The sequence below is a fragment of the Anabrus simplex genome, chromosome 3, assembly GCF_040414725.1.
Source record: "Anabrus simplex isolate iqAnaSimp1 chromosome 3, ASM4041472v1, whole genome shotgun sequence".
NCBI lineage: Eukaryota > Metazoa > Arthropoda > Insecta > Orthoptera > Tettigoniidae > Anabrus > Anabrus simplex.
In genome coordinates, this window is record NC_090267.1 from 6108949 (window position 1) to 6125791 (window position 16843).

At 38.0% G+C, this 16843-nt stretch overlaps 1 protein-coding gene across 1 annotated transcript in view; it reads left to right on the forward strand.

The window, feature by feature from the left end:
• The window catches only part of LOC136865918 (uncharacterized), a 180802-nt gene that overhangs the window by 17601 nt on the left and 146358 nt on the right, over positions 1-16843 (forward strand). The window contains exon 2 of the mRNA XM_068226543.1: positions 4129-4254. Within this exon, the coding sequence (XP_068082644.1) occupies positions 4129-4254 (126 nt within the window). The remainder of the gene's footprint in view (positions 1-4128; positions 4255-16843) is intronic.

Genomic DNA, 16843 nt, shown 5'->3' on the forward strand with positions numbered 1-16843 from the left:
CTACTGTTAACTTCTCCCATTTTAGTGAAATTCATGGATATGAAACTAGAGGATCATTAAGGATATATCCCTCTCATTCTAATTCAGTAAAGTACGGAGTGAAAGGCATAGAATCATCAATGTTTAGGGAATATAATGTGTTGCCTCCAGTTATAAAGAACTCTAAATCGGTTATATGTTTTAAGAAAAAACTGAAGGAATATTACTCTTTTACAGATATCTTAATATAATCTCTATATAACTTGCTTTAATTAATACAGTAATATATATATATATATATATTGTCCATATTTAGTATATTACAGCCATGCAATATCTGAATATACTTCTGAAAAATTATGATCCTAACATGTAAAAAAAAAAAAAAGTACTTGTCACTTTACAGAAAAGCCATTGTATATGAAATGTAATTATTGTGTTGCTTTAAAAAAGTATGTACTGTATTGTCCCTATCACGGGCCAGAGGCTCATGGGACCTTTTGTCACCAATAAATAAAAAAGACACCATTTAACCTTTAACCTTTACATTAATACAAAGAGCATCCGTGCTGCATAAAATTTACACTTAGAAACCTTTTCCCAGAAACGTCCAGGCTTATCAAAGGCAAAATCTACCTTTTACAATTCAAACAGTACTTACTATTTAAAAGCTCAACAGTCTAACACCTGTACATGAAAGGAATAAAACAGGGGTATTGAGTACCCATTCTACCAGGCCTTTGTAAAAAAAAACAATAGGTTACGTTACTGGCCCAAAAATCAAAAGGTGAGGAGGCCGACACTTGAGCTCCTTGAAACACTGTTTGGGCTTATGGCCCAAAGTTTTAGAGGCTAAGCCTATACTAATGAGGTGACTATTTAAGTCACAATGATTACAAAAGGGAAAAGTTTACAAAATCATAGTCGCCTCAAAATCAAGTTGATAGGGAACAAGGGAGGGTATCATACTCTCTGTTCCCTGATTTTGGCTGAGTTCTTTTGGCTTCTTTAAGGTTTTAAAGTTACATTTTAGAAAGTAATTAAAGATTGGGAACCTACCCCTCAAGCTAGCTTTCAAAGACTATTACTTTGCTAAACCAGGACTGCCATTACCTTCAGCTGATGGACTTCTCGATGATAGACGAGGCACCCCTGGCTCCTTTATTAACACACACTGTGTCAACAGGAATGATCAATAAGATAACCTGGTCCGAACCCACAGCAGCTTTTATACCCCAAGGGGAGGTTTCAGAAAACTCTAGGCTAAGGCCCGACACCCCCCAATTTTCATTGGTTAATTAAATAGATACAAGACAATGCTTATTGGCTGAAAAATACATATACACAATTTTGTATTGGCCAACGTCTTAAGTTGGCGGGAAGAGGTAGAACTATAGTAAACTTTAAAATACCAAAAACAAAGGATAATCACTTCAGTTTAGGTAACCTTACAAAAAAAACTTTAAAATTTTACTAATCAACATACAGTATGTTACAGTAGAGAAATGTCCAAACTGCTTGTATTAGTTGTTGCAAGTTTTAGATTTAGGATGGCATTCTTCAAGGCGCTTCATTTGAATGAACGAGGCGGATCAGTCAATCAATCACTACAGATCTGCATTTAGAGCAGTCGCCCAGGTGGCAGATTCCCTATCTGTTGTTTTCCTAGCCTTTTCTTAAATGATTGCAAAGAAATTGGAAATTTATTGAACATCTCTCTTGGTAAGTTATTCTAATCCCTAACTCCCCTTCTTATAAACAAATATTTGCCCCAATTTGTTCTCTTGAATTCCAACTTTATCTTCATATTGTGATCGTTCCTACTTTTAAAGACACTACTCAAACATATTAGTCTACTGATTTCCTCCCACGCCATCTCTCCACTGACAGCTCGGAACCACTTAGTCGAGCAGCTTGTCTCCTTTCTCCCAAATCTTCTCAGCCCAAACTTTGCAATATTTTTGTAACGCTACTCGTTTGTTGGAAATTGCCCAGAAAAAAAATCAAGCTGTTTTTCTTTGGATTTTGTCCAGTCCCTGAATCAAGTAATCCTGGTGAGTGTCCGGTACACTGGAATGATACTCTAGTTGGGGTCTCACCAGAGACAAATATGCTCTCTCCTTTACATCCTTACTACAACCCCTAAATACCCTCATAACCATGTGCAGAGATCTGTACCCCTTATTTACAATCATATTTATGTGATTACCCCAATTAAGATCTTTCCTTACATTTATACCTAGGTATTTATAATGATTCCCAAAGGGAACTTTCACCCCATCAATGCAGTAATTAAAACTGAGAGGACTTTTCCTATTTGTGAAACTCACAACCTGACTTTTATCCCTGTTTATCATCATCTCATTGCCTACTGTCCATCTCACATTATCAAGCTCATTTTGCAGTTGCTCACAATCTTGTAACTTATTTATTGCTCTATACAGAATAACATCATCTGCCAAAAGCCTTATCTCTGATCCCACTCCTTTACTCATATCATTAATATATATATATAAGAAAACATAAAGGTCCAATAATACTGCCTTGAGGAATTCTCCTCTTAGTTAATACAGGGACAGATAAAGCTTCACCTACTCAAATTCTCTGAGTTCTGCTTTCTAGAAACAGAGCCGCCCATTCAGTCACTCTTTTTTCAAGTCCATTTGCACTCATTTTTGCCTACCTACCGGTAGAGTGACTCTGTATCTTTGTTTCAGTCATATACATACTTTGTGATGTCTTTCTAGCTTCCTTTTCCAAGATGGGTATGTGAGCCCTCTTCTGTTAAAATGAACACATCAAATGTCATAAGATACTGTTCATGATAAGCATGTAGAGCTCTTACCTTCTTCCTCTGAATTGAGCATACTGGGTGAGTAGTCCTTACAGTTAGGGGTGCGCAGCTGTGAGCTTGCATCCGGAAGATAGTGGGTTCGATCCCACTGTCGGCAGCCCTGAAAATGGTTTTCTGTGGTTTCCCATTTTCACACCAGGTAAATGCTGGGGCTGTACCTTAATGAATGCCACGGCCGCTTCCTTCCCACTCCCAGGCCTTTCCTATCCCATCGTCACCATAACACCTATCTGTGTTGGTGCTACGTAAAGCAAATAGCAAAAAAAATGACTTTAGCATGACAGCCATAATGTATCATAATCTGGGCCTGCAGGTATTAAAATAAACACACAAACTGTCCTAGGACACTGTTCGTTAGTAGCATCTGGAGCTGGTATCCACTGTTAATAATGGTAATAATAGAAAACCTGTGCTCACCTCAAATACTGATACTTTACAGATGTTTTTGAACATATTACTATGGAGCCATCACTGTATGGAAGTGAGACATGGATAACAGCTGACATAGAAAGAAAGAGAATAAAATCCTCTGAATCGTAGTGAATATAGGTAATTAAGAGGAGAAAGATTTGGCAAATATGTCCTAAAGAGGAGATTGACAGAATGGACAATGAGAAAACCAAAACTTGTTCAACTGATTTCAAAAGGTAGGAATTTGGTAGCGCAATGGTACATATTGGAGTATATGGGGGTTGTAATAATTATGTAGAAATGAGTAGGTTAGCACAGAATAAGGTGACATGGAGATCTGTATTAGTCTGTGAACCTGTAGGGTAGCTCAGGATATGGTGACATGGAGATGGTTCATTCCCAGTCAGTGCATGTGGACTGTTCGAAATAAAAGCCATATCCCTGTGGTTTGGATTCCTTGCAGGGCTAAAGGCTTGAGGCTATGATAAAGAAATTTACTGTCACAGAAATCTGCAGGCCTGCTTGCTTACTTTGTAGGTCTGCAAATTATGACACTAATAATAATGCAGTCTGGCCCCACGGTGTACAGGGCAACGCGCCCACCCACCTATCACCTGGCAGCCTGGGTTCAAATCCCGGCCGGGTCAGTGGGTTTTAATTGTAAATGATTAATATCCCTGGCCTGGGGACTGAGTGGGTGTGTCATCCTTAGCATTCCTTTCCTCGCATTCAACACAACACTTCCACAATATATTACAATTACACGTAGGTTCATATCATATGGTGCAAGTAGTGGCAAAAGATCTACAGAGGTCGACGCCATGAACAAATATCATTATAAAAAATATAATAATACAGATATTTACTATTCCTTGTTTCAGTAGACTATCAGTGGATGCAATTTTCTGCTCAAGTTCATGTATGAACTTCTCCTGCTGTGTGAAATGGACCAGAAAGTGGAGATCAAGGAGGAACCAGTCTGGCTTGATGGAACAGCAGGTGCATCTTTCGTAAGTATCATTCCAGGTTAAAGTGTTTGGAATTAACTCATGTTGAACCGCTCTGTATTAAAGAAATTATTGCTATTGTTGGAAGTGAAATCTTATAATATACTACTCTTTTAGGTTGTCAACATACAGCATGATTCTAAATGATTTATTGCATTCTAAACTCTGTAATTTTTAGCGTATTTCATTTGGAATAATGTCCAATACAGAACAAGAAACTCTACAAATTTTGAAAACCCCCTGTGGGGGAACGCAGATGAAGAATACACCCACAGTATGTCCTGCCTGTCGTAAGAGCGACTGAAAGGGGTGACTAAGGGATGATGGAAATTGAACCATGAGATTGCTTGCGATTAGTACCATTGTAATGGAATTACAATTATTACTCCGTGGGGTACAAGTACTCTGCATTATATTTATGCGCCGTGACCATTGTCTGCATCTCTACGAAAACAAATATCGGAACGAATGATCTTCCTTAATGGCTAATGGTGAGACATCTAGCGGTCAACTCAGAACTTGAGTGGAGAGCTCACTAAGCGGTGCTGCTATCTGGTCGCGACAAGTGAAGTATGAGGTCGACAATTAAATCTGAGCAGCAGTTGTTTGGGTTTTGGCATTCTTGTGGCTGAATGGAAATAAGACGCTTGCTTCTGGAGCGTTTTCTTGTATAATATTGTCAAGAAGAAGGAAGAATGATCGTGGGACTAGATCCGGGGTGATGTTTTCCCAATCTGGGCGTTAGGCCTGAAGAATTTGAGTTATATTTTGATATTGATTTTGATTTATGCTATCGTCCGACCTTGTAAGTTAATCTTAACCGTTTCTGTACTGTTAACCTACCAAAAGGTGAGTGCTGTAATCACGCTATGGGACGTGGACACCTTTAAATGCAAGGATATGTAAGAAAGTCTACAGTTGAACTTTTCGTGGTTGTTCAAAATTAAAAAATTGAGAATCGGGTCTTATCCAATCTACCTTATTTTCATACCCTCGTGGTTTCAATTTTAATGTATGGATGATATTCACTTTTCCTTTAATTCAGTTATTTCTAATTTTCATATCTGTAAAGGTATATTTATGTTGAAGAGCTCTCAACTAACCTGTCATAAGTAGTCTCTGAATAAGCTTATAGCGCTTGAATTTCATTTCCTTAATGTCACAATAATTATATTAATTATTTGAAATAATTTCAAGACATCTTGGCCAAGTATAAGAAAGAAAAGTGTTTTCAGGGAAGGCTTATCTAATGAGTTACTCGGTTTTCAAGTTCTCATTTGATTTCGGTGGTTGTCATCTGTTTCTCTTCGATGTCATAGAATGCACACGTGACATTTTGCCTTGCAATGTTGAAACTGACATTTGAAGGTCAGATGATTATTATTATTATTATTAATAATGGTTTTGACTGTCATCTGATTTTGGGGAATGAGCTTGACTGCACGCAGATGTGTTACTGCTGTGATTGATTTATTTTATTTGAGCTGAGTTACCGCCCCTTGGGTGATATTGGAGTAGTTTGTTTTACTTCTGACTTTATTGCATGTTCTTGAATTATTATTGATTCGATATTTGAAATTGTGTGATTTTTGTGGGTTATGACCTTTTGCGGGGCAATTTGTTAACCGAGATACTTCATTAGAAGGTTCTTCGTTCAATTCCTCAGAAATCTTGAGATTTTCAGATTGTAACGATTTTATTAATCTAAACTTACCTTCAATCTACGATTATTAATTATTCTGAGGTCTTTCTGTTTTCTTTTAAGAGATTGACATCAGAAGTTCAATATTCTTATTCTTTTAATTAATCTAAAATGGTATTACCATTCCTTGAGTAATTATAAATTTTCACATTTTAATTTTGAGGTCGGAAGTTATAAATAATTTGGATTATTAAAGTTTGTTTCTCAAAAATATTGACGAATTATTATTTCTAACCCCAACTTGGCAGGGTCGATCCTGGCTCAGTCCGGTGGTATTTGAAGGTGCTCAAATACGACAGCCCCGTGTCGGTAGATTTACTGGCACGTTAAAGAACTCCTGCGGGACTGAATTCCGGCACCTCGGCGTCTCCGAAGACCTTACAAAGTAGTTAGTGGGACGTAAAACAAATATTATTATTATTATTATTAACATGATGCATTGTGAATTGGATCCACTGACTGTTTTGGATTCACAGTCATTTTTCATCATCATCATCATCATCATCATAGTCAGAGGATATATTTGAGAGTTAAAATTATCCTCTCATTTCATTGCACCTCATGCCATCATGGGTCAATGACCTAGGTGTTAGGCCCATTTAAACAACAAACATCATCACCATCAAAGTTTGAAGAGTGGGTGTTCATTGTGTTCTTTTAACACATGACACGTCTGGTCGTGTTCCTGTCGCCGTGATGGCATTGTTAGTGTCTTGCACTATTAATGGACATGGTGGCTAGTTGTTGGCATCAAGACATTTTCATGCCATTTTCCCAGCTATATTTTTAAGTATGGATGCTTAATACGTACTATCTCCAGTGTCAAAGTAATTGAGTCTGCCCTATATTGTAGATATAAAGCACTTTCATCTTATCCATAGGATCCTAGTTTGATTCCCAGTGAGTTGAGTTGTCTTTTGCCTGAAACTAAGGACTGGTTCAAAATTGCTGTACTTCATATTCCTAATTTGGCAAAACAGCTGATACTGACATTTAGGTTACTGTTTATGACAAAATTACTGGTGGTTACTTGACACTTCTTGAGACAAAATGATCAAATCTACTATTGCAGAATTGTAATTTCTGAAGCAATCTCTTTTTAGTTTTGAGTCAGTTAATTTGTAAATGTTCAGTTCTTCACTCTCCCGAAACTGATTTTGAATAAATAAATTTATAAACTATCTAAAAATAAAACACCTGGTAACAGAATTAATCCTGTATAAGAAATAACATATGTATCTTATTATTATTATTATTATTATTTATCGATACGGCCACCTGTGGGCTACGTTTGCACAATCTTCCTTCCGTCACACAGATTGATACCCTTCTCTTTACACTCTCACCAAAGATTCCTTGAGTCTTTGACTTCTTCTTGCTCACTCTTCCACCGAGATGTTCCGTGGCTTCGCATGTGGCTCTTCAGATGCATCCCTCATTTCCACACCTTCTTCCTAAATGATGTCCTTTCTTTTATATCCACCTCCTTGATACCTATTTCTGCCAAGTCATTGTGCACGTGTGTAAGCCATCCCTGTTGTTTTTTCCATTTTTCCTGCAGAAGAAGTATCCTATTTGCCAAACTCTCAGGGGTCATTCTTTTGATATGCCCATAAAATGTTAGTCTCCTTTTCCTCATCACAGTCGTGATTCTTCTCCAAATTCGATCTTAACCGGAATGTGTTTTGGTCACTCGTCGACTTTCTCGGGCCTAAGATTTTTCATAAGAATCTTCTTTCTCTTTTTTTCAAGGACTGGGTCAGCCATCATTGTCAAGGTTTCTGCTCCATACAGGCACTCCGTTCTAACCACTGTGCAGTAATATTTTAACTTGGCCTGAATTGAGAGAGACTTGGACTTAAAGGTGTCATGACATAGTCTGAATGCCAACTCTATCCTTCTCACCTTCTCCTTTGATACCTACTTTTCATCTCCATTCAGGGTGAGTATTTCTCCCAGGTATTTAAATTTTTGCACATGCTGGATATCCCCGTACAGTGTAACAAGTCTGTCCATGTTGCCTTTTTTATAGAATCCATGAATGTTGTTTTTTCAAAGGGTATTGTTAACCCTGTTTTGACTGCAACATTTTGTAGTTCTTCAACTTGTATCTTGCCTGTTTCACGGTTGTCTGTAATAAGAACGATGTCATCAGCAAAGGCAAGGCAGTCCAACATCATCGCATTTTTTCCACAACCTATCTTTACCCCATTCTTCATTCCATTTTCAGTCATTCTCAACCTCCATTCCCTATTAACTTTTCTAAAATGCAATTGAAGAGTAGTGGAGAAAGGCTGTCTCCTTGCCTTAAACGTGTTTTTATCTCAAGCGGATTTGAGAGTTCGCCCATAAATTTGACTAGAGAAAAGGTGTTTATAAGAGATTGTTGAATTACGGCCAGAGATTTCTCATCCAAAACTCCTGCAGAACATTCATGAGCATTCCACGGTCAGTCAATACTGATCTGCATTTAGGGCAGTCGCCCAGGTGGCAGATTCCCTATCTGTTGTTTTCCTAGCCTTTTCCTAAATGATTTCAAAGAAATTGGAATTTTATTGAACATCTCCCTTGGTAAGTTATTCCAATCCCTAACTCCCCTTCCTATAAATGAATATTTGCCCCAGTTTGTCCTCTTGAATTCCAACTTTATCTTCATATTGTGATCTTTCCTACTTTTATAAACTCCACTCAAACTCATTCGTCTACTAATGTCATTCCACGCCATCTCTCCGCTGACAGCTCGGAACATACCACTTATGATGTAGATGTTGATTCCCATAGGGAATCAGAAATAATTGTTCCGAATGAGTAAATTTATAACAACAACATCTACATCATCTGATGGCCAAGCAGGCATCAATTTTTGATAATGAAACAATGTCTCTCATAGTGCATTGGCACTGCCGGTGGCTACAATTAGCCTACGCAGTGGCCTCCACGGTATGCACTATCCAGCGTCTTGGTAGGTGTGCTAGGTACCAACTGATGAGCCCAGCCTAGCACACGGGGGCGAAACGCTGGCAACCAGGAATGAGTTAGCTGGAAAATTTATAATGTCCAATAACGGACCATTTATATTAGTATTATAAATTTACTCATTCGGAACAATTATTTCTGATTCCCTATGGGAATCAACATCTACATCATCTGATGGCCAAGCAGGCATCAATTTTTGATAATGAGACAATGTCTCTCATAGTGCATTGGCACTGCCGGTGGCTACAATTAGCCTACGCAGTGGCCTCCACGGTATGCACTATCCAGCCTCTTGGTAGGTGTGCTAGGTACCAACTGATGAGCCCAGCCTAGCACACGGGGGCGAAACGCTGGCAACCAGGAATAAGTTAGCTGGAAAATTTATAATGTCCAATAACGGACCATTTATATTGGTATTACATACCACTTAGTCGAGCAGCTCTTCTTCTTTCTCTCAATTCTTTCTGACCCAAACTTTGCAACATTTTTGTAATGTTACTCTTTTGTCAGAAATCACCCAGAACAAATCGAGCTGCTTTTCTTTGGATTTGTTCCAATTCTTGAATCAGGTAATCCTGGTGAGGTTCCCATACACTGGAACCATACTCTAGTTGGGGTCTCGCCTTTACATCCTTACTACAACCCCTAAACACCCTCATAACCATGTGCAGAGATCTGTACCCTTTATTTACAATCCCATTTATGTGATTACCCCAATGAAGGTCTTTCCTTATATTAACACCTAGATACTTACAATGATACCCAACAGGAATTTTCACCCCATCAACGCAGTAATTAAAACTGAGAGGACTTTTTCTATTTGTGAAACTCACAACCTGACTTTTAACCCAGTTTATCAACATACCATTGCCTGCTGTCCATCTCACAACATTTCGAGGTCACGTTGCAGTTGCTCAGAATCTTGTAAATTATTTATTACTCTATACAGAATAAAATCATCCGCAAAAAGCCTTACCTCCGTTTCCACTCCTTTACTCATATCATTTATATATATAAGAAAACATAAAGGTCCGATAATGCTGCCTTGAGGAATTCCCCTCTTAATTATTACAGGGTCAGGTAAAGCTTCACCTACTCTAATTCTCTGAGATCTATTTTCTAGAAATATAGCAACCCATTCAGTCACTCTTTTGTCTAGTCCAATTGCACTCATTTTTGCTAGTAGTCTCCCATGATCCACCCTATCAAATGCTTTAGACAGGTCAGTCGTGATACAGTCCATTTGACCTCCAGAATCCATGATATCTGCTATATCTTGCTGGAATCCTACAAGTTGAGCTTCAGTGGAATAACCTTTCCTAAAACTGAACTGCCTTCTGTCAAACCAGTTATTAATTTCACAAACATGTCTAATATAATCAGAAAGAATGCCTTCCCAAAGCTTACATACAACGCATGTCAAACTTACTGGCCTGTAATTTTCAGCTTTTACCGAGCTCGATAGCTGCAGTTGCTTAAGTGCGGCCAGTATCCAGTATTCGGGAGATAGTAGGTTCGAACCCCACTGTCGGCAGCCTTGAAAATGGTTTTCCGTGGTTTCCCATTTTCACACCAGGCAAATGCTGGGGCTGTACCTTAATTAAGGCCACGGCCACTTCCTTCCCACTTCTAGCCCTTTCCTGTGCCATCGTCGCCATCAGACCTATCTGTGTCGGTGTGACATAAAGCAACTAGCAAAAAAAAAAAAAAAAAAAAATCAGCTTTATGTCTATCACCCTTTCCTTTATACACAGGGGCTACAATAGCAACTCTCCATTCATCTGGTATAGCTCCTCTGACCAAACAATAATCAAATAAGTACCTCAGATGTGGTACTATATCCCAACCCATTGTCTTTAGTGTATCTCCAGAAATCTGATCAATTCCAGCCGCTTTTCTAGTTTTCAACTTTTGTATCTTATTGTAAATGTCATTGTTATCATATGTAAATTTAAATACTTCATTGGCCATAGTCTCCTCCTCTATCTTGATATTTTCCTTTTAACCAACACTCTTTACATACTGCTGACTGAATACTTCTGCCTTTTGAAGATCCTCACATACACACTCCCCTTGTTCATTAATTATTCCTGGAATGTCCTTTGTGGAACCTGTTTCTGCCTTAAAATACCTATATATACCCTTCCATTTTTCACTAAAATTTGTATGACTGCCAATTATACTTGCCATCATGTTATCCTTAGCTGCCTTCTTTGCTAGATTCAGTTTTCTTATGTTCCTTCAATTTCTCCTTACTTTCACAGCCATTTCTAACTCTATTTCTTTCCAGTCTGCACCTCCTTCTTAGTCTCTTTATTTCTCTATTATAATAAGTTGGGTCTTTACCATTCCTTATCTCTGTTAAAGGTACAAACCTGTTTTTGCATTCCTCAACAATTTCTTTAAACCCATCCCAGAGTCTGTTTACATTTTTATTTACCGTTTTCCACCCATCATAGTTACTTTTTAGAAACTGCCTCATGCCTGCTTTATCAGCCATATGGTACTGCCTAATAGAGCTACTTTTAAGACCTTCCTTTCTATCACATTTATTTTTGACTACGACAAAAACTGCTTCATGATCACTAATACCATCTATTACTTCAGTTTCCCTATAGAGCTCATCTGGTTTTATCAGCACGACATCCAGGATATTTTTCCCTCTGGTTGGTTCAATCAGCTGTCCTTCGCATATTAATTTATTTGCCATTTGTTGGTCATGCTTCCTGTCGTTCGCATTTCCTTCCCGATTGACATCTGGCAAATTCAGATCTCCCGCTACAATCACATTTCTTTCCATGTCGTTTCCCACATAGCCGACTATCCTATCAAATAATTCCGAATCCGCGTCAGTGCTACCCTTTTCCGGTCTGTACATTCCAAATATATCAAGTTGCCTATGAGCCTTACACCTAGAATTTCATATGTCTCATCTTTAACTTTTTCGTAGCTTACAAATTCTTCTTTCACCAGAATGAATACTCCCCCTCCCACTATCCCTATCCTATCTCTACAATACACACTCCAGTGCCGTGAGAAAAAAACTGCGTCCAGTACATCATTTCTCAGCCATGATTCAACTCCTATTACAGTATCTGTTAAATATATATCTATTAAATTACTTAATTCTATTCCTTTCTTTACAATACTTCTACAGTTCAACACTAACAATTGTATGTCATTCCCACTTGATTTCCAGTTCCCTGTTCCCTTATCACCACTCCCTAGGCCACCCTGTTTCCCTGAATGTACCGCTCTATTACCCTTCCAAACAAATTTCCTAACTTATACAACCACTGCAGTTTAAGTGAGGGCCATCTGAGCGCAGATCCCTATCTCCTACCCACCCATTAGGATCTAGAAATTTCACTCCCAGTTTCCCACATACCCACTCCATAGTCTCATTTAAATCTCCAATCACCCTCCAGTCAGTATCCCTCCTACACAGTATTCCACTAATAACAATCTCTGCTTTCTTAAACTTCACCTGTGCTGCATTTACCAGATCCCACACATCTCCAACTATGTTGGTACTTATATCAGCTTGCCTTACGTTGTTGGTACCAACGTGAAACACTACCACCTTCTCCTTCCCCTCCTCCCCCTCTTCTACTTTCTTTAACATCTGCCTTAACCTAATTCCTGGATAACACTCTACCCTGGTACCCTTTTCTCCACACACTTTCCTGACATGTCTAACGATAGAATCCCCCACGACCAGAGCTTCAACGCTACCCACCTCATTTGATCCCCTCCCCTCCTGGTCAGCCCTATCTTTCCTGATAGCTGCAGAAGCTACTTCCTCCTCCCTTTTCTCCTTCCCATGACCCTGTTCCACCTGTCTTTTCCTATCCTCTAGTCTACATTTCCCTTTCCTACCTTTTTCCTTCCTTCTACTTCCAAACTTCTCGGCAACAGTTCGCTGTTCCTCATCTTCCCTCGGTTGTTCTACCTGGAGTGACTCGTACCGATTTCGCACAGACACCTGTCCTGAATTTTGATCCTGAAAAGAGCCCTTAGCCTGCAATCTCCTTCCCCTTAGAACATTAGACCATCTGTCTTCTACAACTCCCCCCTTTCCTTCCCCTCCCTCTTGTACACCTACTGTAACCTGTACATTGTTTGAGGGAGTCCTATCTTTCTTCCTGTCTTCTGTGAGAATCCTAATTATCTCCCTCAAACTCTCCAACTCCTCCCTCATACCCCTCAATGTCTTGCCACACCCACAGTCGCGCTCCTTAGCCATTCTTATGGAAAAAATGAAAATAAAAATAAAATAACTTATTTGCAAAAAATAAAAGAACGGAGGTATATATTGTCTGGGATAGTACTCAATGATCACACAACAGTACAGTAATTAATATACAACTACACTATAATACTACTTAGTCGTACTCTATTTTTTATCCTACAACCCCTAACAAGATAAAAACTGATGTTAATTACTGAATATCGAAAGTAATAGACAAGAACTACACAATTCCAAACTGCAATTAAGCCTATCCTAATTACAACAAAAGAATTTTAGTAAGAGTTTCTACGTATACCTCTACTACACCAGTACTGCACAAATATTTTACAATAATAAAATAAGCACACTAAATTCTAAATTACTCGTATACTACTGTACAGTACACTACAGTAATTCTTAAACTACTTTCAGACGTATCCTAATTACGATACCGGTACTGTATGTCACTATTAAGCACAAACAGAAATGAAATTTGCAAGAAATACTGTTCTCAAAGATTACCAACAAAGCTAAATGCGTAGACAAATAATATTAGTACTACGCTCTAATAGATACACACGAAAGATTACACACGAATATAGCAGGCAAGATACGGCACTATCTAAATGTAGGCTACTGTATCTATACTGCAGTGTATCTACACTACAATTTTCAGCTGAAGTGTGGTTATATGAACTTTTACCACTGGTGGATTAGTACTATTTTCCCTGCTACGTGGGGCGGAGAATAAAAGTGTCCTTAAATGCTAAGAATAAGAGTTTTCCAGCTATAATTTCTGTCAAAACCATGCCATGTTCTATGGAATCGTATGCATTTTTGAAATCTACAAAGGTTATGATGGTCCTCTTCTGATTTCTCACTGATCATCTTTTTATTAGTGATTTTAGAATATAAATCTGCTCAGCACTTGATCGCCCTTTCTTGAATCCGGCCTGGTATTCACCAATTTGTTTATCTAGATGTGTTTCAAGCCTCCGTTGCAATGCTTTGGATAAGATTTTGTATGCTATAGGAAGAAGGGAGATACCTCTGTAGTTGTTGACATTAGTTTGGTCCCCTTTTTTGTGTAAGGGATGAATGAGTACATTCCTCCAATCACTTGGTATTTCTTCTTTTTCCCAAATAAAAGTGAATAATTCCTCTAATTTTTCCATTATATATTCACCTGCAAATTGGAATAACTCTGCAGTAATTGAATCTTTTCCAGGAGTGTTGTTGTTTTTTAGTTGCTTAATGATGTCCCTAATTTCTTCCTTATTTGGTGGTGTGCCCATTGCATTTTCTGACGTGTTCCCAAATAGCGTCAAAGTGGAGGTATGGACCACACATTCCAGAATTATATAAAATGAACCATAGGTTAAAACTTCACAGGAGGCCAAGACCAAGTAAAGAATGCACACATTTTAAAGGCTGTGAGGAGAGAACAGTATCAAATGATTTGTTTGAAATGAAACAAGTAAAATATAATATATTATTACTACACTTACTAATCGATTGAGATATAGAATGGACACAGATCATTTTAGCTGCGTCAGAAAAGAAGAATAGTTGCCGAGATAAACAAAATACGCAAATATTACCCGTTCAAAAAACAAAATACGCAAATATTACCTGTTCAAAAAAGAAGATACTGCATAATATATGTCCTACGATGTAGAAGATGTAGAAGAGAGGAATCGCGTTGTGAAATAAGCAAAATTTGAATTAATTACGTTCCCCATTTGGACTGATAAGGAGCAATAAGACACGTCAAGATATTAGAGCTTGGAGGACAGAAAAATAATCAAGAATCAGTTCCAAGAAGTGAAATTAAAAGATTCATAAGCCTTCAAGAACAGAATTATCATATAAAATTATAGATAAAAAAATAAGGCAAAGACAATAACGAAGATACACTGAACACAGTGTTAAATATTTGGCATAAATCAGATTAACAAGGAATATACAAGAGTACTGATGAGATATTTTGTTTCTAAGGAGCTACAAAATGAACTCTTACTCGTTGGAATTATTTTCTGTTAATACTAGTTCAAGCAAGAAGTTGATCATGACTTGCTAATTTCGGGGTAGACTGACCTGGAGATGAACATGTAACCAGCCAGCAGACCCATAGATCCAGCGAGCTGAGGACCAGAGATGTAGCACGGAGAGCTACAAAAATCATCATACCCGCTGAATGACAAGCTAAGTTTGCTGAACATTGGTTTTTAATTAAGTTAGTTGTAATAATCTCGTAAAGTTTATAATAAGTGTGAAGTATTTAAGATAGCAAGTGACTCAGTGAAGTGCAATGTTTTGAATTATATCTTACGAAGTTAAGTTGTGACAAGATTGATATATTACAAGTAATAAATCTCATTGTAGACCGTATTGGACATCAGATATGAACATTAAAACAAGAATAATAGTTAACACCACCTTTCCAATACTTATCTTTCCTATATTTAGGAAATAAACATTACAACAGGCGTTGTAAGATGGGACATGTTTCGCTTAACAGTGGTAAGCATCATCAGCCGAAAATAAATCTTAGCCTAAAGTTAGGTCAGGGCCCTGAACCTAGTGTCCTTAACATATATGGCACTCTAAGAATCAACATTTATATTTGATACTACACTGCCAACTCTATGTTGCACCTTACGTTTTTACCTCTGGCAACACGATTACGTGTTTTTTCTAACTCAGCCATGATGAACACTCTTACATATTTTCACGCTTGTTTTTATGTTTGATCATTCTGATTGACTGACTGGTAACAATGATATCCTAATGATTTTAATTATTTCACTACCATCTCTGTATTATAGCCTACTTTCTGTTCTTATCCTCTGTCTCAACTCGATTGTGTTTTTTCTCTTAGCCATGTTGTAACATTCCATGTTTTTTCACACTAGTTTTAAGCCTATTTTCATTTTACAAATATAAATGTTGATTCTTAGAGTGCCATATATGTTAAGGACACTAGGTTCAGGGCCCTGACCTAACTTTAGGCAAAGATTTATTTTCGGCTGATGATGCTTACTACTGTTAAGCGAAACATGTCCCATCTTACAACGCCTGTTGTAATGTTTATTTCCTAAATATAGGAAAGATGAGTATTGGAAAGGTGGTGTTAACTATTATTCTTGTTTTAATTTACTAAACGTCGGCACAATCCTTGATTGGCAACTAGTGTTGTGGCCTCATTTAGTTCTATACCTCTTATTTTTAAATCGTTAGAAACTGAGCCTAACCATCGTCGTCTTGGTCTACCTCTACTTCTCTTACCCTCCATAGCAGAGTCCATTATTCTCCTAGGTAACCTATCCTCATCCATTCGCCTCACATGACCCCACCACCGAAGCCGGTTTATGCGTACAGCTTCATCCATCGAGTTCATTCCTAAATTAGCCTTTATCTCCTCATTCCGAGTACCATCCTGCCATTGTTCCCACCTGTTTGTACCAGCAATCATTCCTGCTACTTTCATATCTGTTACTTCTAACTTATGAATAAGATATCCTGGGTCCACCCAACTTTTGCTCCCATAAAGCAAAGTTGGTCTGAAAACAGACCGATGTAAAGATAGTTTTGTCTGGGAGTTGACTTCCTTCTTACAGAATACTGTTGATCGCAACTGCGAGCTCACTGTATTAGCTTTACGACAACTTGATTCAATCTCA